General features: G+C 46.9%; 1 protein-coding gene across 3 annotated transcripts in view; it reads right to left on the reverse strand.

Annotated features, from left to right (window-relative positions):
- The window catches only part of LOC139227883 (complement decay-accelerating factor-like), a 72,541-nt gene that overhangs the window by 17,491 nt on the left and 29,795 nt on the right, over window positions 1-25,255 (reverse strand). The window contains exons 5-8 of one of the 3 annotated variants that reach the window (XM_070858991.1): window positions 13,606-13,725; window positions 10,659-10,775; window positions 9,686-9,820; window positions 1,080-1,196 (exon numbers count right to left, since the gene is read on the reverse strand). In XM_070858991.1, the coding sequence (XP_070715092.1) occupies window positions 1,080-1,196; window positions 9,686-9,820; window positions 10,659-10,775; window positions 13,606-13,725 (489 nt within the window). The remainder of the gene's footprint in view (window positions 1-1,079; window positions 1,197-9,685; window positions 9,821-10,658; window positions 10,776-13,605; window positions 13,726-25,255) is intronic. The other 2 variants (XM_070858993.1, XM_070858992.1) reach the window with 2 other exon arrangements.

Here is a 25,255-nt window from a genome sequence, read left to right on the forward strand (position 1 = left end):
CTCCACTGACACCTGGAATTCCCTGCCCAAAGACCGCCCTAAGTGGAGGAAGTGCATCCCGGAGGGCGCTGAGCACCTCGAGTCTCGTCGCCAAGAGTATGCAGAAAACAAGCGCAGGCAGCGGAAAAAGCGTGCGACAAACCAGTCCCACCCACCTTTCCCTCAATGCCTATCTGCCCCACCTGTGACAGTCTGTGTTTCTCGCATTGGACTGTTCAGCCACCTAAGAACCATGTTAAGAGTGGAAGCAAGTCTTCCTCGATTCCAAGGGACTGCCTTTGATGATGATGATTCCCTTGAACATAGAAAATTGAGGGGTGATCTAATCGAAGTGTTTAAGATGATCAAAGGAGTTGATAGAGTAGACAGAGATAAACACCGCCTCCAGTGCGCCAGTACAGCCTTCAGCCGCCTGCGGAAAAGAGTGTCGGAAGACCAGGCCCTCAAAACTGCCACCAAGCTCATATTCTACAGGCTGTAGTAATACCCGCCCTCCTGTGTGGCTCAGAGACATGGACCACATACAGTAGACACCTCAAGTCGCTGGAGAAATACCACCAACAATGCCTCTGCAAGATCCTACAATTCCCCTGGGAGGACAGATGCACCAACGTTAGTGTCCTCGACCAGGCCAACATCCCCAGCATATGGCTATCCACATAAAATTACTTAGAATTACATATAACTTACAGCACAGAAACATTCTTCTCAACTGGCCTATGCTGGTGTTTATTCTCCGCACAAGCCTCATCCTATCAGCATAACCTTCTATTCCTTTCTCTCTCATGTACGTACTTAGCTTCACCTTATATGCATCTCTGCGGTTCACTTCAACTACTACAAGTTCCACGTTTTAACCACTTTCTTGGTCAAGAAGTTTCTCCTGAATTCCTTACTGGATTTATTCATGACCATCTTGTATCTAAGACCCCTAGTTTTGGATTTCCCCATAAATGGAAACATTTTCTCTCCATCTACCCTATCAAACCCCTTGATAATTTTAAAGTCCTCTATGAGGTCACCCCTCAGCCTTCCCTTTTCTAGACAATTCAGGTGGTTGACATGCAATGAATACCTACAGCCAAGAAATGATGAAAGTGAATGGTTCCTGCCTGCACCATCTGTGGTAATGTAGTTTGTCTGAGGTGTCGTTTCAGGCATTGTGCTGATTGTCGTTGTGATGGTTGATGGAAGATCTGAAACACAAAGTCACACAATTGCCCCGATTAGGCTTTTCATACAATGAGTGATTACAATGACAGTGTATAAGCTGCATATAGATTGCACATATAGGGGAGAAATTTAAACTCCTGCCAGTTTCCAGCACAAAATGGGTGGAGCAACACAAAGAAGTCATCCCAAAGCCTGATCGAAATTGGGCCTTGGGCCTCGGGTGCGGGAAACTGGCAAGCTACAAATAGGTCCTGGGGGCGGAGCGAAGCGGAGGGGAGTGATCCTGGCCCGCAATGTTTTTGTGGAAGCAGGAGAAGCAATCCTGCCCCTCTTGGCTCCACAGCAATTAAACTTTAAAAAATGCCATACCTTTTTGTGAGCGGCCTCCAGCGATCTCTTTGAGGACCAGACATTTGCGTGAATAAGAATGACTTGCTGTTGGCTAATGGGAAATTAAAACATTGTGATGTGTCTGCACCTAGTTATCAGTTTCGAGAGGCTAAGAACTGTGGATGAGCAGAGACATTTTGGGGTCACTAAAGGCTGGTGAAAAATAATTTAAAAGGCTCGTGGAATGTTGGCCTTTTTCTCAGGAGAGCTAGAATACAAAAGGGGTGGATGTTATGCTACAGTTATATAAAGCTCGAGGTAGACCCCATTTAGAATCTATTCAGTTCTGGGCACCACACCTCAGGAAAAATATATTGGACGTGGAGGAGGTGTAGCCCAGATTCACCAGAATGATACTGGTGCTAAGAGAATTAAATTATGAGGACAGAATGCATAGAATAGCCTTGTATTCCCTTGCTCCACGATGACATGCAGGCCGTGATCCTTACCAACGGGTCCATTACACGTCCGGACCGGTGTCAAACAGGGCTGAGTCATCACCCCAACACTCTTCTCAATCTTCTTCGCTGCCATGCTCCACCTCGCAGTCAACAAGCTCCCCGTTGGACTGGAACTAAACTACCGAACCAGTGGGAACCTGTTCAACCTTCGCCATCTCCAGGCCAGGTCCAAGACCACCCCAACCTCTGTCGTCGAGCTACAATACGCGGATGATGCCTGCCTCTGCGCACATACAGAGGCTGAACTCCAGGACATAGTCCACATTTTTACTGGGGCATACGAAAGCACAGGCCTTATGCTAAACATCCATAAGACAAAGGTCCTCCACCAGCCTGTCCTCGCCGCACAGCACTGCTTCCCAGTCATCAAAATCCACGGCGCGGCCCGAGACAACATGGACCATTTCCCATACCTCGGGAGCCTCCTATCAACAAGAGCAGGCGTTGACGACGAGATTCAACACCGCCTCTAGTGCGCCAGTGCAGCCTGAGGAAAAGAGTGTTTGAAGACCAGACCCTCAAAACTGCCACCAAGCTCATGGTCTACAGGGCTGTAATAATACCCGCCCTCCTGTATGGCTCAGAGACATGGACCATGTACAGCAGACACCTCAAGTCGCTGGAGAGATACCACCAATGATGGCTCCACAAGATCCTACAAATCCCCTAAAAGGACAGACGCACCAACATTAGTGTCCTCGGCCAGGTCAACATCCCCAGCATCAAAGCACTGACCACAGTTAATCAGCTCTCCTGGCGGGTCACATTGTTTGCATGCCTGACACAAGACTCCCAAAGCAAGCGTTCTACTCGGAACTCCATCACGGCAAACGAGCCAAAGATGGGCAGAGGAAACGTTACAAGGGCACTCTCAAAGTCTCGCTGATAAAGTGCAACATCTCCACTGACACCTGGAAGTCCCTGCCCAAAGACCGCCCTAAGTGGAGGAAGTGCATCCCGGAGGGCGCTGAGCACCTCGAATCTCGTCGCCGAGAGTATGCAGAAAACAAGCGCAGGCAGCGGAAAAAGCGTGCGACAAACCAGTCCCACCCACCTTTCCCTCAACGCCTATCTGCCCCACCTGTGACAGTCTGTGTTTCTCGCATTGGACTGTTCAGGCACCTAAGAACCATGTTAAGAGTGGAAGCAAGTCTTCCTCGATTCCAAGGGACTGCCTTTGATGATGATGATTCCCTTGAACATAGAAAATTGAGGGGTGATCTAATCGAAGTGTTTAAGATGATCAAAGGAGTTGATAGGGTAGACAGAGATAAACGCCGCCTCCAGTGCGCTAGTACAGCCTTCAGCCGCCTGCGGAAAAGAGTGTCGGAAGACCAGACCCTCAAAACTGCCACTAAGCTCATATTCTACAGGCTGTAGTAATACCCGCCCTCCTGTGTGGGTCAGAGACATGGACCACATACAGTAGACCCCTCAAGTCGCTGGAGAAATACCACCAACAATGTCTCCGCAAGATCCTACAATTCCCCTGGGAGGACAGATGCACCAACGTTAGTGTCCTCGACCAGGCCAACATCCCCAGCATATGGCTATCCACATAAAATTACTTAGAATTACATATAACTTACAGCACAGAAACAGGCCATTCTTCCCAACTGGCCTATGCTGGTGTTTATTCTCCGCACAAGCCTCCTCTCATCCTATCACCATATCACCATCAAGTAGGTGAGGTGTAGCACAAGATGAATGGAAAGTAAAGTTCCCTCTCCTGTAATTCTACAATATGCTTAACTCCTACCCAGAGGATTGCCCCCTATTTCATCAGTGTGAATGTTTGTGATTTGTTTCACCATCCATTCCTATGTCTCTAAAGATGGCTCCCAATCATAGACTCATATCTTACAGCACAGAAGGAGGCCATTCAGCCCATTGTTCCTGTGCCAGCTCTTTGACAGAGCTATCCAATTAATTGCACTCCCCTGTACTTTCCCCATGGATCCGCAATGTTCTCGCCTTCAATTATTCATCCAATTCCTTTTTAAAAGTTGCTATTGAATCTGCTTCCATCGCGCTTTCAGGCAAAGCATTCCAGATCATAATATCTCACTGCATAAATAAATCTCACCTCCAGATCTTTTGCCAATTACCTTAAATCTGTGTTCTCTGGTTACCGATCCTTCAGCCAGTGGAAACGGTTTCTCCTTATTTACTCGATCAAAACCCTTCATGGTTTTGAACGCCTCTATTAAATCTCCCCTTAACCTTATCTGCTCTAAGGAGAACAATCCCAGCTTCTCTGGACTCTCCACGTAACTGAAGTCCCTCATCCCTGGTACCATTCTGCACCCTGTCCAAGGCATCCTTCCTAAAGTGTGATGCCCAAAATTGAACACACTACTCCAGCTAAGGCCTAACAAGTGATTTATCAAGGTTTAGCTTTTGTATAAACCTCTATTTATAAAGCCAAGGATCCGGTATGCTTTTTTAACAGCCTTATCAACTTGTCCTGCCATCATCATAGATTTCTGTATGTAAACTCCTAGATGTCTCTGTTCCTGCACTCCTTTTAAATTTGTACCATTCCATTTATATTGCCTCTCCTCATTCTGCCTTCCAAAGTGCATCACTTCACACTTCTCTGCATTAAATGGCATCTGCTATGAGTCTGTCTATTTCACTAGTCCTCCTGAAGTATGCTACTATCCTATTTACTTTTTATTACTTTATCGAGTTTTGTGTCAATGTTCGGGTAAATTCAGCAATCCCCTGTTCTCAGTAGAGAACCTCACCTGAAGGAAACGCATTGTCCAAGATCGGGCTACAATACTCCAACTTCTGCTGGCTGTGCATGGTTGGTCAATTTACCCTTTGTGTCATAATTTGCTGGGCACTCAGGATTTAAATACAAGCAACTCGCGATTATCCGCACACTGGTTTCCCATTGGATCCTTGTAGTAGGATTTAAAATTTTGGCCCGGGAAGGGATCGGGCCGCTGACATCGGAGTCCTTTCGGACCGGGAAGGCATCCGGTTTTAACTTTATAATGTTAATCGCTCTAATGGAGAAATCGTTTACCCGGCATAACCCAATCCCTGAGCGACCCGGATAATCAAGAGTTGCCTGTACATCCCCTACTGATGGATGAAAGTCTCTTTTCCATTGCATGTAAGTTAACAATAACGATAAAGAAGAAATCGCTGAGTAGGAGTTGGAGGACTACATGCTCAAAGCGAAAGATTCTCAAGTAGCTTTAAATGTGAAGTTAAATGTAGCAAGGGGATGGAGGTTTAGGAAGAGAATCCCAGAGGACAGGGGCATGATGGCTGAAGGCTCTGTCCAGGATGGTGGAGCAGTGGGAAGTGCTAGATGCATATTGTACCAGTAATGGAAAACGAAGGCTGCAAAACAAAGAAGCAAAGCTTAAGGAGGTTGCAGAGGTAAGGTATGGAGAGTTCATAAATAAGAACAAAACATTTTGCAATCAATGCATTGGCAAATGGTACGCCCGCCAAGCACATTGTGGACAAGGGTGATACATGAGCAGAACAATATGTGGGCAATGGAGTTCTAAATTAACTGAAAGTTTCTCGGGTTGAAGCTTAGAGCAGTAGAAAGGAGAACCTTGGCGGGGACAAAGATATGATGAGAGTTTCAGCTGTGATGAAGATAAGGTCAAGGCACAGAAGTCTAATGTTAAGGAAGTGAAAATAGGTAGCCTTGGTGATGGATAGAATGTGGGGTTTTACGCTCAGGGCACCATAGACATACAACTTTAGATTCACTCTCAATGAGTGATAAAGGGAGGTCGACCTGGGTGCTGGGGTAGGGAGTTCTGGCAGTAGCCAACCAGGACAGCTTCAGTCTTCAATATAAAGCTGGCGAAGAATCTGGCTCACGAGGTAAACTAGGAGGATTATTTAAAGCATGTTGCGCTCGCATGCATCCTTGTGGCAGTGACAAAGTACTGGGAATAATGTAAGGTCCACCTTTGGCTTGGGTGGTGATATATTGGACTGGTGGACAAAAGGAGTGGAAAACAAATCATTTACAGGTTACAGAATTACTGAAAATAATTCACATTTTTATTTATCAGACTTCCTTTACTATGTTTCATTCTACAAGAACTAGATACTCAAGTTTAGGAGGTGCCAAAAGCATTAGGCTCTTGACAAAAGTAACTGTAGAGCTTGGGGAGTTGGTCAAAGGTATTCCATTTATTGTTGTGTTTACAGTTGTGGTCATAGAAAGACCTGTCCGCCTCTCTTCACGCTCAGTAGTATCTGAAATGTTATACCACGTATACAAACTATAAGAAATGATCTAATCAACTTCTCTTTTTGTTTCTCCACCCTCCCCACCCCTCCAGAAGGTGTTGACACATTGCTGTGCTCAGCTTCACAGCAACCAGATGCCCTCTGGTACCTTTCTTTTGCATTTGTTCTCAAAAAGTCATGTTGATTGTCCATTTTGAGGATGTTTCCAGTAGAGTGGACAAGGGAGAAGCAGTTGATGTGGTATATTTGGACTTTCAGAAGGCTTTCGACAAGGTCCCACACAAGAGATTAATGTGCAAAGTTAAAGCACATGGGATTGGGGGTAGTGTGCTGACGTGGATTGAGAACTGGTTGTCAGACAGGAAGCAAAGAGTAGGAGTAAATGGGTACTTTTCAGAATGGCAGGCAGTGACTAGTGGGGTACCGCAAGGTTCTGTGCTGGGGCCCCAGCTGTTTACATTGTACATTAATGATTTAGACGAGGGGATTAAATGTAGTATCTCCAAATTTGCGGATGACACTAAGTTGGGTGGCAGTGTGAGCTGCGAGGAGGATGCTATGAGGCTGCAGAGTGACTTGGATAGGTTAGGTGAGTGGGCAAATGTATGGCAGATGAAGTATAATGTGGATAAATGTGAGGTTATCCACTTTGGTGGTAAAAACAGAGAGACAGACTATTATCTGAATGGTGACAGATTAGGAAAAGGGGAGGTGCAACGAGACCTGGGTGAGATGGTACATCAGTCATTGAAGGTTGGCATGCAGGTACAGCAGGCGGTTAAGAAAGCAAATGGCATGTTGGCCTTCATAGCGAGGGGATTTGAGTACAGGGACAGGGAGGTGTTGCTACAGTTGTACAGGGCCTTGGTGAGGCCACACCTGGAGTATTGTGTACAGTTTTGGTCTCCTAACTTGAGGAAGGACATTCTTGCTATTGAGGGAGTGCAGCGAAGATTCACCAGACTGATTCCCGGGATGGTGGGACTGACCTATCAAGAAAGACTGGATCAACTGGGCTTGTATTCACTGGAGTTCAGAAGAATGAGAGGGGACCTCATAGAAACGTTTAAAATTCTGACGGGTTTAGGCAGGTTAGATGCAGGAAGAATGTTCCCAATGTTGGGGAAGTCCAGAACCAGGGGTCACAGTCTAAGGATAAGGGGCAAGCCATTTAGGACCGAGATGAGGAGAAACTTCTTCACCCAGAGAGTGGTGAACCTGTGGAATTCTCTACCACAGAAAGTAGTTGAGGCCAATTCACTAAATATATTCAAAAGGGAGTTAGATGAAGTCCTTACTACTCGGGGGATCAAGGGGTATGGCGAGAAAGCAGGAAGGGGGTACTGAAGTTTCATGTTCAGCCATGAACTCATTGAATGGCGGTGCAGGCTAGAAGGGCTGAATGGCCTACTCCTGCACCTATTTTCTATGTTTCTATGTTTCTATGTTTCTATACCTGTGACTTTTTGCATCTGAGTAGCCTTCTAAGTCATTTCAGAGGAGCTAAAGATTCAACCATGTAGTATGGGACTGGAGTAAACCAAAGGCCAGGCCAGATAGGCTTGGCAGGATCAAACCAAAAAGGCAGGTACATAAATCTCAATTACTTATTACATGAACTCTCAGCCATCAGGGGAGGAATTCTGATCAGTCGCTAATGCAAAATGAATTTATTTATCCAGACTTGCCTTTGAAGAATAATTAACAGTTGCTGATGCTGAGGGTCGACAATCTTCCCAAAAAATTAAAATTAATAAGGTATCAAAATAAGTTTAAAGAAACATCACAATGGCGTTAGAGAAAGAATGATAATTTGGCTCTGCAGAACTACCGTTTACCAGAGCCACCTTGTGGATAGAACATGGAACTGCAGTATTAATGGGCAGGTGTGACAAGATATAATACTCTTGACATAGGATTGTTGAATGGAAAGATGGCAGGACATACCAATTTCAATTATATATAAAAGTACATTCCTTTAATTAGCTGCCCTCTCCTCTGCACCAAATAGCAATGCATTGAGGGAAGTCAGGCCATTATCCGCAAGAGCATTTATATATTTTCTTTTAAAATTGTGCAGTCTGGTTAATTTTAAACACTTTTACACATTACCATTGTTAGCATTTTGGTTTAAAATATAGGAAAAATAAGTGATGGTGATGAAAACCAACCAGATTATCGCTTCCCCAAGATCTATGTCAAGAGTTACACTCTCTTTTTACAAAGGCCACCTTCCCCTTAATAGAGGCGCTTTTCCCCGACAACCATTTCTCCCACAGTTCCTGGGCACTATATTCACTACAGTCTTCTGTTCACAAAAGAACTATATCCCCTTCTACTTTCTTAGTTCATACTGGAAATCTTTTCCTCTCCTCTTCCATTTCTCTTTCCCCTCTTCTCATTTTAAAGAGGTTTCCTCCCCCCAGTCCTATTCATACAGACGCTTGTTGCTGTTGAATTGGGAGAAAGACACAACAACGTGCATTTATATAGTGCCCAAGGTGCTTCACAGGAGCATTATGGGACAGAATTTGACACCGAGCCACATAAGGAGATATTAGGGCAGAAAGCTTGGTCAAAGAGCTAGGTTTTAAGGAGTGCCTTAAATGAAAGGCTCTGCTGGGCAGGCCACATTGTTCGCATGCCTGACACAAGACTCCCAAAGCAAGCGCTCTACTCGGAACTCCTTCATGGCAAATGAGCCCAAGGTGGGCAGAGGAAATGTTTCAAGGACACTCTCAAAGCTTCCTTGATAAAATGCAACATCCCCACCGATACCTCGGAGTCCCTGGACAAAGACCGCCCTTAGTGGAGGAAGGAGGAAGTGCATCTGGGAGGGCGCTGAGCACCTCGAGTCTCATCGCCGAGAGCATGCAGAAATCAAGCGCAAGCAGCCACCAGTCCCACCCACCCTTTCCCTCAATGATTGTCTGTCCCACCTGTAACAGAGACTGTAATTTTCATATTGGACTGTTCAGTCACCTAAGAACTCATTTTTAGAGTGGAAGCAAGTCTCCCTCAATTCCGAGGGACTGCCTATGATGATGGAATGAAAGGAGAGAGGTAGCGAGGTGGAGAGGTTTAGGAAGGGAATTCCAGAGCTTGGGGATTAGATGGCTGAAGGCACGGTCACCAATGGTAGAACAAAGAAAATCAGGAATGCACAAAAGGCCAGAATTGGAGGAACGCAGAATTCTCAGAGGGTTGTGACGCTGGATGAGGTGACCGAGATAGGGAGGGGTGAAGCCATGGAGGAATTGGAACACAAGCATGAGAATTTTAAGTTTGAATTGTTGTTGGACGAGGAACCCATGTAGGTCAGGGGTAATGGGAGAACGGGACTTGGTTAACATGGACATGCAGCTACTGCCCTAGAAATGCTAGCTGTCCACATGTCAGATGGTCGGCATGCAATGAATACCCACAGCCAGGAAATGATAAAAGTGAATGGTTTCTGTCAGCACCATCCATGGTAATGTAGTTTGTCTGAGGTGTCGCTTCCCGTTTTGTGCTGATTGTAGTTGCATTGGTAGATAGCTGTTCTTCGTTATCAAGAAGAGCTGAAACACAAAGTTACATAATTCATGCAGATATTCTTCTCCCCCATCTCCCGCCCTACAGTGGTTCACCCCTCCCCGCCATTCATGCAAGCAATTTTCTTGCCCCTCCCCCACGTCTCCTCACCTCTCACCTCCCATCTCCAGGTTTCTCCCTCTGTCTTACTGCTCTTACCTCTTTTATCTGGTTGCTGCTGTTCTAAGTGGTTAAACCCTGTTGCACCTTATGAGTAGGAATTTGAGATCTCACAAGAATACACGCCCACAGCATTCAGGTGTTTCATGGCTCGGGGCAGTACCCACAGGATGTAGGAGTTGAGAGCAGCACTAAGGAGATGCTGAGAGCCCCACAGAATTTTGTCCGTGAAGGTGGACATGCAGTTGCTGCCCTAGAAATTCTGGCTAGCCACATAAAATTACTTAGAATTACATATAACTTACAGCACAGAAACAGGCCATTCTTCCCAACTGGCCTATGCTGGTGTTTATTCTCCACTCAAGCCTCCTCTCACCCTATCAGCATAACCTTCTATTCCTTTCTCTCTCATGTACGTACTTGGCTTCCCCTTATATGCATCTATGCTGCTCACTTCAACTACTACAAGATCCACGTTCTAGCCACTTTCTTGATAAAGAAGTTTCTCCTGAATTTCCTTACTGGATTTATTTGTGACCATCTTGTATCTAAGACCCCTAGTTTTGGATTTCCCCATTAACGGAAACATTTTCTCTACATCTACCCTATCAAACCCCTTGATAATTTTAAAGTGCTCTATGAGGTCACCCCTCAGCCTTCCCTTTTCTAGACAATTCAGGTGGTTGACATGCAATGAATACCTACAGCCAAGAAATGATAAATGTGAATGGTTCCTGCCTGCACCATTTGTGGTAATGTAGTTTGCCTGAGGTGTCGTTTCAGGCATTGTGCTGATTGTCGTTGTGATGGTTGATGGAAGATCTGAAACACAAAGTCACACAATTGCCCCGATTAGGCTTTTCATACAATGAGTGATTACAATGACAGTGTATAAGCTGCATATAGATTGCACATATAGGGGAGAAATTTAAACTCCTGCCAGTTTCCAGCACAAAATGGGTGGAGCAATACAAAGAAGTCATCCCAAAGCCTGATCGAAATTGGGCCTTGGGCCTCGGGTGCAGGAAACTGGCAAGCTACAAATAGGTCCTGGGGGCGGAGCGAAGCGGAGGGGAGTGATCCTGGCCCGCAATGTTTTTGTGGAAGCAGGAGAAGCAATCCTGCCCCTCTTGGCTCCACAGCAATTAAACTTTAAAAAATGTCATACCTTTTTGTGAGCGGCCTCCAGCGATCTCTTTGAGGACCAGACATTTGCGTGAATAAGAATGACTTGCTGTTGGCTAATGAGAAATTAAAACATTGTGATGTGTCTGCACCTAGTTATCAGTTTCGAGAGGCTAGGAACTGTGGATGAGCAGAGACATTTCGGGGTCACTAAAGGCTGGTGGACAGGTACAAAAAATAATTTAAAAGGCTCGTGGAATGTTGGCCTTTTTCTCAGGAGAGCTAGAATACAAAAGGGGTGGATGTTATGCTACAGTTATATAAAGCTCGAGGTAGACCCCTTTTAGAGTCTATTCAGTTCTGGTACCACACCTCAGGAAATATATATTGGCCGTGGAGGGGGTGTAGCCCAGATTCATCAGAATGACACTGGGGCTAAGAGAATTAAATTATGAGGACAGAATGCATAGAATAGCCTTGTATTCCCTTGCTCCACGATGACATGCAGGCTGTGATCCTTACCAACGGGTCCATTACACGTCCGGACCGGTGTCAAACGGGGCTGAGTCATCACCCCAACACTCTTCTCAATCTTCCTCGCTGCCATGCTCCACCTCGCAGTCAACAAGCTCCCCGCTGGAGTGGAACTAAGCTACCGAACCAGTGGGAACCTGTTCAACCTTCGCCATCTCCAGGCCAGGTCCAAGACCACCCCAACCTCTGTCGTCGAGCTACAATACGCGGATGATGCCTGCCTCTGCGCACATACAGAGGCTGAACTTCAGGACATAGTCGACATTTTTACTGGGGCATACGAAAGCATGGGCCTTATGCTAAACATCCATGAGACAAAGGTCCTCCACCAGCCTGTCCTCGCCGCACAGCACTGCTTCCCAGTCATCAAAATCCACGGCGCGGCCCTAGACAACATGGATATTTCCCATACCTCGGGAGCCTCCTATCAACAAGAGCAGGCATTGACGACGAGATTCAACACCGCCTCTAATGCGCCAGTACAGCCTTCGGCAGCCTGAGGAAAAGAGTGTTTGAAGACCAGACCCTCAAAACTGCCACCAAGCTCATGGTCTACAGGGCTGTAATAATACCCGCCCTCCTGTATGGCTCAGAGACATGGACCATGTACAGCAGACACCTCAAGTCGCTGGAGAGATACCACCAATGATGGCTCCACAAGATCCTACAAATCCCCTGGAAGGTCAGACGCACCAACATTAGTGTCCTCGGCCAGGCCAACATCCCCAGCATCAAAGCACTGACCACATTTAATCAGCTCTCCTGGCGGGCCACATTGTTTGCATGCCTGACACAAGACTCCCAAAGCAAGCGTTCTACTCGGAACTCTATCACGGCAAACGAGCCAAAGATGGGCAGAGGAAACGTTACAAGGACACTCTCAAAGTCTCGCTGATAAAGTGCAACATCTCCACTGACACCTGGGAGTCCCTGCCCAAAGACCGCCCTAAGTGGAGGAAGTGCATCCCGGAGGGCGCTGAGCACCTCGAGTCTCGTCGCCGAGAGTATGCAGAAAACAAGCGCAGGCAGCGGAAAAAGCTTGCGACAAACCAGTCCCACCCACCTTTCCCTCAACGCCTATCTGCCCCACCTGTGACAGTCTGTGTTTCTCGCATTGGACTGTTCAGCCACCTAAGAACCATGTTAAGAGTGGAAGCAAGTCTTCCTCGATTCCAAGGGACTGCCTTTGATGATGATGATTCCCTTGAACAGAGAAAATTGAGGGGTGATCTAATCGAAGTGTTTAAGATGATCAAAGGAGTTGATAGGGTAGACAGAGATAAATACCGTCTCCAGTGCGCCAGTACAGCCTTCAGCCGCCTGCGGAAAAGAGTGTCGGAAGACCAGGCCCTCAAAACTGCCACCAAGCTCATATTCTACAGGCTGTAGTAATACCCGCCCTCCTGTGTGGCTCAGAGACATGGACCACATACAGTAGACCCCTCAAGTCGCTGGAGAAATACCACCAACAATGTCTCCGCAAGATCCTACAATTCCCCTGGGAGGACAGATGCACCAACGTTAGTGTCCTCGACCAGGCCAACATCCCCAGCATATGGCTATCCACATAAAATTACTTAGAATTACATATAACTTACAGCACAGAAACAGGCCATTCTTCCCAACTGGCCTATGCTGGTGTTTATTCTCCGCACAAGCCTCCTCTCATCCTATCAGCATAACCTTCTATTCCTTTCTCTCTCATGTACGTACTTAGCTTCCCCTTATATGCATCTATGCTGTTCACTTCAACTACTACAAGTTCCACGTTCTAACCACTTTCTTGGTCAAGAAGTTTCTCCTGAATTCCTTACTGGATTTATTCATGACCATCTTGTATCTAAGACCCCTAGTTTTGGATTTCCCCATAAATGGAAACATTTTCTCTCCATCTACCCTATCAAACCCCTTGATAATTTTAAAGCCCTCTATGAGGTCACCCCTCAGCCTTCCCTTTTCTAGACAATTCAGGTGGTTGACATGCAATGAATACCTAAGCCAAGAAATGATGAAAGTGAATGGTTCCTGCCTGCACCATCTGTGGTAATGTAGTTTGTCTGAGGTGTCGTTTCAGGCATTGTGCTGATTGTCGTTGTGATGGTTGATGGAAGATCTGAAACACAAAGTCACACAATTGCCCCGATTAGGCTTTTCATACAATGAGTGATTACAATGACAGTGTATAAGCTGCATATAGATTGCACATATAGGGGAGAAATTTCAACTCCTGCCAGTTTCCAGCACAAAATGGGTGGAGCAATACAAAGAAGTCATCCCAAAGCCTGATCGAAATTGGGCCTTGGGCCTCGGGTGCAGGAAACTGGCAAGCTACAAATAGGTTTTGGGGGCGGAGCGAAGCGGAGGGGAGTGATCCTGGCCCGCAATGTTTTTGTGGAAGCAGGAGAAGCAATCCTGCCCCTCTTGGCTCCACAGCAATTAAACTTTAAAAAATGCCATACCTTTTTGTGAGCGGCCTCCAGCGATCTCTTTGAGGACCAGACATTTGCGTGAATAAGAATGACTTGCTGTTGGCTAATGGGAAATTAAAACATTGTGATGTGTCTGCACCTAGTTATCAGTTTCGAGAGGCTAGGAACTGTGGATGAGCAGAGACATTTCGGGGTCACTAAAGGCTCGTGAACAGGTACAAAAAATAATTTAAAAGGCTCGTGGAATGTTGGCCTTTTTCTCAGGAGAGCTAGAATACAAAAGGGGTGGATGTTATGCTACAGTTATATAAAGCTCGAGGTAGACCCCATTTAGAGTCTATTTAGTTCTGGGCACCACACCTCAGGAAAAATATATTGGTAGTGGAGGGGGTGCAGCCCAGATTCACCAGAATGATACTGGGGCTAAGAGAATTAAATTATGAGGACAGAATGCATAGAATAGCCTTGTATTCCCTTGCTCCACGATGACATGCAGGCCGTGATCCTTACCAACGGGTCCATTACACGTCCGGACCGGTGTCAAACGGGGCTGCGTCATCACCCCAACTCTTCTCAATCTTCCTCGCTGCCATGCTCCACCTCACAGTCAACAAGCTCCCCGTTGGAGTGGAACTAAACTACCAAACCAGTGGGAACCTGTTCAACCTTCGCCATCTCCAGGCCAGGTCCAAGACCACCCCAACCTCTGTCGTCGAGCTACAATACGCGGATGATGCCTGCCTCTGCGCACATACAGAGGCTGAACTCCAGGACATAGTCGACATTTTTACTGGGGCATACGAAAGCATGGGCCTTATGCTAAACATCCATAAGACAAAGGTCCTCCACCAGCCTGTCCTCGCCGCACAGCACTGCTTCCCAGTCATCAAAATCCACGGCGCGGCCCTAGACAACATGGACCATTTCCCATACCTCGGGAGCCTCCTATCAACAAGAGCAGGCGTTGACGACGAGATTCAACACCGCCTCTAGTGCGCCAGTGCAGCCTTCGGCAGCCTGAGGAAGAGAGTGTTTGAAGACCAGACCCTCAAAACTGCCACCAAGTTCATGGTCTACAGGGCTGTAATAATACCCGCCCTCCTGTATGGCTCAGAGACATGGACCATGTACAGCAGACACCTCAAGTCGCTGGAGAGAAACCACCAATGATGGCTCCACAAGATCCTACAAATCCCCTGGAAGGACAGACGTACCAACATTAGTGTCCTCGGCCAGGCCAACATCCCCAGCATCAAAGCACTGACCACAGTTAATCAGCTCTGCTGGTGGGTCACATTGTTTGCATGCCTGACACAAGACTACCAAAGCAAGCGTTCTACTCGGAACTCCTTCATGGCAAACGAGCCAAAGATGGCCAGAGGAAACGTTACAAGGACACTCTCAAAGTCTCGCTGATAAAGTGCAACATCTCCACTGACACCTGGGAGTCCCTGTCCAAAGACCGCCCTAAGTGGAGGAAGTGCATCCCTAAGGGCGCTGAGTACCTCGAATCTCGTCGCCGAGAGTATGCAGAAAACAAGCGCAGGCAGCGGAAAAAGCGTGCGACAAACCAGTCCCACCCACCTTTCCCTCAACGCCTATCTGCCCCACCTGTGACAGTCTGTGTTTCTCGTATTGGACTGTTCAGCTACCTAAGAACTCATGTTAAGAATGGAAGCAAGTCTTCCTCGATTCCATGGGACTGCCTTTGATGATGATGATGATGATGATGATTCCCTTGAACATAGAAAATTGAGGGGTAATCTAATCGAAGATGATCAAAGGAGTTGATAGGGTAGACAGAGATAAACACCGCCTCCAGTGCGCCAGTGCAGCCTTCAGCCACCTGCGGAAAAGAGTGTCGGAAGACCAGGCCCTCAAATCTGCCATCAAGGTCATATTCTACAGCCTGTAGTAATACCTGCCCTCCTGTATGGCTCAGAGACATGGACCACGTACAGTAGACACCTCAAGTCACTTGAGAAATACCACCAACAATGTCCCCGCAAGATCCTACAATTCCCCTGGGAGGACAGATGCACCAACGTTAGTGTCCTCGACCAGGCCAGTATCCCCAGCATTGAAGCACTGACCACACTTGATGAGCTCCGCTGGGCAGGCCACTTTGTTCGCATGCCAGACACAAGACTCCCAAAGCAAGCGCTCTACTCGGAACTCCTTCACAGCAAACGAGCCAAAGCTGGGCAGAGGAAACATTACAAGGACACCCTCAAAGCCTCCTTGATAAAATGCAACATCCCCACTGACACCTGGGAGTCCCTGGCCAAAGACCGCCCTCAGTGGAGGAAGCGCACCCGGGATGGCGCTGAGCACCTTGAGTCTCATCGGCGAGAGCATGCAGAAATCAAGCGCAGGCAGTGGAAAGAGCATGCAGCAAACTTATCCCACCCACCCTTTCTCTCAACAACTATCTGTCCCAGCGTGTGTGATAGGGACTGTGGTTCCCGTATTGGACTGTTCAGCCACCTAAGGACTCATTTTTGGAGTGGAAGTAAGTTTTCCTCAATTCTGAGGGAATGCCTATGATGATGATGATGGTGATTTCCTCTGGCGAGGTAGTCCAGAACAAGAAGGCATAGCCTTAAAATTAGAGCTAGGCTGTTGAGGGGTAATGTTAGAAAGTACATCACACAAAGGGCAGTGAGAATCTGGAACTCTTTCCTCCAAAAGGCTGTTGAGGTTAGTTCAATTGAAAATTTCAAAACTGAGATTGATAGATTTTGTTAGGCAAGGCTACTCAGAGTTATGAAACCAAGGCGGTTGTTGGAGTTAAGATACAGATCAGCTATAATCGAAATGAGTGGCGGAACAGGCTCAAGGGGCTGAATGGCCTCCTGTTTCTATGTTTACAGAGACTAATAAAGAGAGATTTTCTTGGGTCTGCATCCAGATGGACTGGATCGTCTGGGAATATCGGAGAATCGGTCAGGTTGTAGTGCGCACTTGTAAAGGAACACAACTGATTTTTCTCTCTTAATTTAAATGTTTGCTATTCCAGGGAGCTTGAATCTGGATCAAAAGAAAATGCAGTATATTGAACAACTTGCATTGTATTGTTAGTAAGGGCCATCCACTTTGAACGTAAGACAAAAATACCAAAATGAAAATCACATTTTCAGTCTAGCCTCTTGGGCATCCAGGTGGGCACACAAAAAATCGTCATTCAACCCCTCACTAAGCAAAAAGATAAATGTGGAACAAATTGCAGGAAATAATATCATTGACTGGGAAAGAGCAAACTCCTAACCTGTTACTGGCATACCTGGATACTACAGTGGCTACCTTTCCATTGCACCAACAGTTTAGTATCTTGCTGGGATCAATTAAAAGCACTGGCAACTTGCTAACTTTTACTGTACATAAAAGGGCTTTAGCATATGGAAGTTATGTAAATCCAGTCACTGTATCCTGGCTGTGCTTATGGGATGGAAAATAATTTTTATAGACCGCATACAGTGAAAGAATGCCACGTTAGGGGAAAATGAGCAGTCCCTAAGACATCTGTGGGTAATAGATCTTCAAAGAGAAATACATTTCACTTGTTGGAAATGTGCAAGGAAATATTTAGTGCTACAATTACCGCATATAATCCTCTGCATTCAACATAAACTAGTTGAAAAGTTTCTCTGCATCTCAATACTACACACTACAGGAATGGATCTTCCATGTCATTACTCAAGGCAAGTTGGATGATGCGCTCCTTTTTAAGGACAGGAATGTTACACCATGAAAATCACAATGTTAATCAAAAGATAAGTCGCTATTCCACACTCGAGAAAAAGTATCTTATCTTTCAATTAAGCACTTTTGACAGCCTTCCGGGCTTAACATTGAGTTCAACAATTTCATATCATAACCTCTGCCCCCATTTTTGTAGATGGCATCTGTTGATGATTCTGCTATTCCCATTTACAGCTCTTCTACACCCATACAAAAGCAAAATACTGCAGATGCTGGAATCTGAAATAAAAACAGAAAACACTGGAAATCTCAGCGGGTCAAGCAGTATCTGTGGAGAGAAACAGAGTTAACGTTTCAGGTCGATGACCCTTCGTCAGAACTGGCAAAAGTTCAAAATGTAACAGATTCTTAAAGTGCAAGTTGCACTGAAAGGGGAAGGAGAGGGAAGCATATTCTACACCCATCTTTACCTGTCCCATTACCATCACCTTTGGCCTTGCACCATCATCCCTTTTGTCATTTAATCTCTCCTGCCTTCCACCTTATCACAGACCTTCCCTTTTGTTCTTTCAGCTCCTCACCCCCTTTCCTTGTCTCTGTACTTGATAAAACCTCTTACATCTCTACCTTTTTCCAGTTCTGGCAAAAGGTCATTGACCTGAAACGTCAACTCTGTTTCTCTCTCCACTGATGCTGCCTGACCCGCTGAGTATTTCCAGCATATTCTATTTTTATATTAGGCTGTAAAGAATTAGGCTCATACTGATTAGATGTTATTAATATACTCTTGTTTAATCAATTTTTTTTTTTATAAGTTTTTTTTTTAGAAAAGTGGCACAGTAACCTTTTTTGTTTGCCTGCCTGGAACACTTGAATGATATTATCGGGCTGTCCTGCTGGCTGGTAGAAAACCTGTGGTAAATAAAATGCTTTCAATATGTCAGGGGTTGCACTTTAGTTTTTAAGAGGTGAAAATGTACTACACACCAGTCACATCAGTGACACCGGCAGAAAAATGTACTCCAGTGTGATTTTATAATTTCCCTTTCTTGTGGTGTCCAGCAAATTTAAACAGGTAGGTATTCACTCAGCAGAATTTAGGAATTGGGACTGACAGCTTTATTGATCCCTGATTGTGTGAGCAGAAAAAAAGCAATATGTTTATAGGTTTTGTTCTTTCTCCCTCTATTTCTCTGTACTTTGGTTGAAGACCTGAGACTGGAAATTCGGTTGGAAGGTTTTTAAAGCGCTAATGTCGGGTGGTCATTAAATTTAGCGCCGGAAAATGGTTAGCGACGGCAGCCAAAACATTTTGCGCCCTGACAGTGGAGTGGAGCACTAAGGGACATGTTCCACACTTCTCTCAGGGCGCTAGGCTGGGTGAGCAACTGAATATCCCGTGCTAAAGAGCCGGCCTCGTAGCACCCTAAGAGAGGCCTCCCTGCAAAAAAAAAAGACTCAGAACAAAAAACATTCCCTATATCTTACTCATTCCAAATAAAGTTACATCACAACAAAAAAAAATATCAATCACACGTACCTCATGCAGTCATTCCCTCCCTTAGCACCCCAGGACAGCTCTGCACGCCAGCTTTCTCTGGCGGTGTCACTAGGGGGCGCTATGGATACAGTGCAAACCAAACTTTGTATCCGTGTGTATACCGGGGCATAGCACACTGGCACTATGCTATCGGGCGATACTCCTCAGTGCCGCCGGTACTGGCATATTGAATTTGCTCAGCGGCGCTCGTAGCTGCAAACCCTCTAGCGCCCCTCGTGAGAGGCACTATCCAACTGAATTTCTCTCCCCCGCCCCTTGTTGTCTCTGCCAAATGTGCTCCTTAGGGCAAGGGTGAAACTCTATCCAATTTTGCCTCCTTGCGGGGAAATCTACCTACGTGGTACACAATTGAGATTGGGAACTCAACATGTGCGATACCGAGAGCTTGCCCCCCGCAACTTACCCTCCTATAACACACTGCAGCATCCATGACCAGAAAACAGGACCAGGTTGTCTTGCCTGGTCAATATTTAAACCTCCTGATGGCCGGTCAATGAGAGTGTTGGCACAAGTGAAAGCCACGCAGGCTTGAAGTGCGGCGATCATTTGCACTAGAAATTTACATTTTCTAATCTGTTTGCACTTTATTTATTCTTGGTTGAAAATAATAAATAAAACTCTTGTGGGATGAAGTTTGAAAAGCAATTGTGTGGAAAATGTAACACAAAGATCTCAATGGTATTCTTTGAGACAATGGTGCAATACTTCAACACTCTGGCCTGAAATACCCCAGCTGGAAGCTTCCGGTCTTTATATCGTGTTACCAGAACAGAACTGAGCCGAGTGATGTTTTCAGATACCCAAATCCCCCGTGCTTTTCAAAGTAATGAAAATTTCTGTAAGTTCTACAAACATGCCATTGACCAGTACAATGTGCATTCGCTTCTTCTAGTTTCATGGTACATTACTTTTACAGCTAGGACGGACATGTCTCCAGCCCCCGGTATCTGTACAACTAATGGTAGGTTAACCAGCCGGACTATAGCGGCATGGCATGAATAATTTGCATCTATTCCATATGTCCACTCATCCCTTTGACTCACACATCCATTGCTAATTGGGTGCAGAGGATCACATAAAATAACTTTAGGAAATAAGTCTATGCTGTAATTGTTACAACTTTATTTAGAGGATGACACAGCAGGTGTTTCCAGTATGAATGCCCCGTGGTGACTGTCATGTATCCTACATGGCTACTGTTGGTGCCATCACAAGGTGTGCCACCAGAGGGAACAGCAGTAGGTTACCTGTACAGGTGTGCCTGGTCTAATATAAAAGGCAGGCCACCAGGTGTGATCCTCACTCTGGAGTTAACAAATAAAGGACTAAGGTCACTACAGTTCAAGTACAACACATTGCCTCATGGAGTCATTACTAGAGCATCTAAGCACACAACAGTAACTGTAGATCCTGACTGAACCATGCCAATGGACTGAAAGAAAACCACGCTTGCCGACATTTTTAAAGGATCTTGCTATCTACATTCTCTTTGCAAATAATCTATATATTAAAGTCAGTGAGGTAGAAATTGGACTTGCCCCCTGAAATGGGACATCATTCTGATGCCATATTCAGCACTGGGCCTCACCTGCATTGAACTGGCACTAACCGGGTGCCAGAGGCAGCTCGCTGGTGCCAACAGCAACAATTAGGGTCGGCTGAGATGCCAGTGGCAGCCCTCACATTGGTCATGTGAGGGGGGGGGAGGCGATGCTGAGAGTGAGGTGGTCCTGGGCTGGCACTGACTACTTGTTTTGTGGAGCCAGGAGGAGCACTCCTCCTCCATTGAGTTCCACAAAATTTCACAAGGGTTTTGGGCCTTTGTTGAAAGCCTCCGGCAGTCCCTTTCAGGTGACTAAAAGTCGCCTGATTCGATTTTGCGTAAGGCACATTTCAGGGGTCGATCAGGCGTGACCCAATTTTGGACCCCGTTTCACCTAATTCACACCCTAAAAGCAACAACAACAACGTGTATTTATATAGCACCGTTAACGTAGTAAAACATCCCAAGCCGCTTCTAAGGAGTGTTTTAAGACAAAACAAATCAATTTGACAGCATGTATATTGATGTCCAATTTCTGACCCAGTACCTTGTGGATCTTTTCAAAATTCCTTATGGAGATTTCATAAGAACATAAGAAATAGGAGCAGGATTGACCATTTGGCCCCTCGAGCCTGCTCCGCCATTTAATAAGATCGTGACTGGTCTGATCATGGACTCAGCTCCACTTCCCTGCCCGCTCCCCATAACCCTTTATTCTCTTATCGCTCAAAAATCTGTCTATCTCCCCCTTAAATATATTCAATGATCCCCGCGTCCACAGCTCACTGGGGCAGAGAATTCCATAGATTTTCAACCACCTGAGAGAAGAAATTCCTCCTCGTCTCAGTTTTAAATGGGCGGTCCCTTATTCCGAGACTATGTCCCCTAGTTTTAGTTTCCCCTATGAGTGGAAATATCCTCTCTGCATTCACCTTGTCAAGCCCCCTCACTATCTTATGTTTCGAGAAGATCACCTCTCATTTTTCTGAACTCCAATGAGTATAGGCTGAACCTACTCAACCTATCTTCATAAGTCAACACTTCATCTCCAGAATCAACCTAGTGAATCTTCTCTGAACAGCCTCCAATGCAAGTATATCCTTCCTTAAATACAGAGACCAAAACTGTATGCAGTACTCTAGGCATGGCCTCACCAATGGAACCTTGGCCTTTATTGCAAAGGGGATGGAGTATAACAGTAGGGATATCTTGCTACAGTTATACAGGGTATTGGTGAGGCCACACTTGGAACACTGTGTACAGTTTTGGTTTCCATATTTAAGGAAGGATATACTTGCTTTGGAAGCAGTTCAAAGAAGATTCACTCGGTTGATTCCAGAGATGAGGGTGTTGACTTATGAGGAAAGGTTGAGTAGTTTGGCCCTCTACTCATTGGAATTCAGAAGAATGAAAGGTGATCTTATCGAAACATGTAAGATTATGAGGGGGCTTGACAAGGTGGATGCAGAGAGAATGTTTCCACTGATAGGGGAGACTAGAACTCGGGGTATAATCTTAGAATAAGGAGTCGTCCATTTAAAATTGAGATGAGGAGGAATTTCTTCTCTGAGGTTTGTAAATCTGTGGAATTCGCTGCCTCAGAGAGCTGTGGAAGCTGGGTTGTTAGCGTGAATGTTTTCTCAGAAGAATCACTCAACACTCAGAGTCGGTTCCAATGCCAATGCGGCCTTTATTAACGCTCAGCGGGGAGGAAGTCTCAGGACTGTATCCAGGCTTCTCTCTGCAGAACAAAGGGTTACATGGATTTTTATATGTTTTACAACAGTTTACTAGAGTTACTCAGCCCATCACGGCTGGACACAATCCAATCACAAAGATTATAGATTACATATAGGCTCTTTTAACCCAATAGAATCCCCCTGAATCCTCAGGAACTGCATGTTCGGTTATTGTCAGCTCGGGCTGATTGATGACCTTGTTACAGGAGATAGGTTCTCTCCTTATCTCTTTCTTCCTGGGGAAATAATTGGTTTATTATTCTTATCCTGCATCCAAGGCATTCCTGGTAGTGGGCCTCACAGGGTTATTGCTCGGTCATTGCTCAGTCAATAGTTCACAGCTTGACTACCTGATTTCCCATCATGCCTGGGCAGCCATTTTATGTGTGGCCACTTTAAACTTATATGAGTTTAGATATATTTAGCAGGTGCCTAATGCCTAGTGTTTTGATATATTTTGCAGGTGCCTACTTCCTACAACATGGGTCATTGAATAAATTTAAGACAGAAATAGACAGTTTCTTAAACGATAAGGGGATAAGGGATTATGGGGAGGGGGCAGGGAAATGGACCTGAGTCCATGATTGGATCAGCCATGTTCATATTAAATGGCGGAGCAGGCTCGAGGGGCCGTAAGGCCTACTCCTGCTCCTATTTCTTATGTTCTTATGTTCTTACGCAAGGAGACAGGATCAATAGTATCAATACAGCAGCTACAGGCTTCAAAAATCAACAGGGGACTGGAAGAGGCAGAGAACAGCCAGCGAAGAACACAGATCATTAATCGAGTCAAAACTTAAGGCCACAGAGTGACACTGACCATACAGGGAGAGAGCAGACCAAGAGCAGGGCACTAACACCTAGGGCCCAAGTTTCCACATGATTCGCGCCTGATTTTTAGGAGCAACTGATGGAGAACGGACTATTTTAGAAATCGCAATTCTCCACATTTTTTTTTCTGCAGTTTTAGTCAGGTAGAACAGTTCTAGTTTAGAACAGAATTTTTTCTTCAAAAGGGGGCGTGTCCGGCCACTGACGCCTTATTTGAAAGTTTCCATAGTGAAAACGTACTCCAAACTAAAGTAGAATGGAGCCAGTGAAGATTTTTGTAGAACTGAAAAAACCTGTTCTACACATTAAAAAATCAGGCGCAGGTTACAAATTAGGCGTCCAGAACGAGGGAGGGGGGGGGAAGGGAACTCATTAAATTCGACAATAAGTCCTTATTTATACTTCTACAAATATTATACAAATAAATCCAACCTGAATAAACATTTATAAGCCAAGAAAAGATTAAATAAACCATCTTCCTACCTGTGTGAAAGTGCTTCAGCCAGGGAGAATTCTGCAGGCGTTCGTGCCGCTGAGCGGGAGGGGGAGAGAGAGAGAGAGAGAGAGAGAGAGAGGGGGGGGGGAGGGAGAGAGAGAGAGGGGAGGGAGGGAGAGAGAGAGAGGGGAGGGAGGGAGAGAGAGAGAGGGGAGGGAGGGAGAGAGAAAGAGGGGAGGGAGGGAGAGAGAGCGGGGGGAGGGAGGGAGAGAGAGGGAGGGAGGGAGAGAGAGGGAGGGGAAGGAGAGAGAGAGGGAGGGGAAGGAGAGAGAGAGGGAGGGGAGAAAGGGAGGGAGAGAGAGGGAGGGGAGGGAGGGAGAGAGAGGGAGGGGAGGGAGGGGAGAGAGAGGGAGAGGAGGGAGAGAGAGAGAGGGAGGGAGGGAGAGAGAGGGAGGGGAGAGAGAGGGAGGGGAGGGAGAGAGAGAGAGGGAGAGGAGGGAGGGAGAGAGAGGGAGGGGAGGGAGGGAGAGAGAGGGAGGGAGGGGAGGGAGAGAGAGGGAGGGGAGGGAGGGAGAGAGAGGGAGGGGAGGGAGGGAGAGAGAGAGAGAGAGAGAGAGAGAGAGAGCGAGAGAGAGAGAGAAGGAGAGAGAGGGAGGGAGGGAGGGATAGAGAGAGAGGGAGGGAGGGAGAGGGAGGGAGGGAGGGAGAGGGAGGGAGGGGGAGAGGGAGGGAGAGAGGGAGGGAGAGAGAGGGAGGGAAGGAGGGAGGGAGGGAGAGAGAGGGAGGGAGGGAGAGAGAGAGAGAGGGAGAGGGGGGGAGGGAGGGGGAGGGGGAGAGAGAGGGAGGGGGAGGGGGAGGGGGAGAGGGAGAGAGAGGGAGGGGGAGGGAGAGAGAGAGAGAGGGAGAGAGAGGGAGGGGAGGGAGAGAGGGAGGGGAGGGAGAGAGGGAGGGGAGGGGGTGGAGAGAGGGAGGGGGGAGGGGGAGGGAGAGAGGGAGGGGAGGGGGAGGGGAGAGGGAGGGAGGGGGGAGGGGTGAGAGGGGAGGGAGAGAGGGAGGGAGGGAGAGAGGGAGGGAGAGAGGGAGCGGGGGGGAGGGAGAGAGGGGAGGGAGGGAGAGAGAGAGCGGGGGGAGTGAGAGAGAGCGGGGGGTGTGGTCGGGGAATAGGAGGTGGGTCGGATCAGTCGGGGGGGAGCGGGTGTCGGGTCTCGGGTCGGGTCGGGGTGGGGAGTGGGTGTCGGGTCTCGGGTCGGGTCGGGGTGGGGGAGTGGGTGTCGGGTCTCGGGTCGGGTCGGGGTGGGGGAGTGGGTGTCGGGTCTCGGGTCGGGGGGGGGGAGCGGGTGTCGGGTCTCGGGTCGGGTCGGGGGGGGAGCGGGAGCGGGTGTCGGGTCGGGGCGGGGGGGGG

The sequence above is a fragment of the Pristiophorus japonicus genome, chromosome 17 (assembly GCF_044704955.1).
Source record: "Pristiophorus japonicus isolate sPriJap1 chromosome 17, sPriJap1.hap1, whole genome shotgun sequence".
NCBI classification, from domain to species: Eukaryota; Metazoa; Chordata; class Chondrichthyes; family Pristiophoridae; genus Pristiophorus; species Pristiophorus japonicus.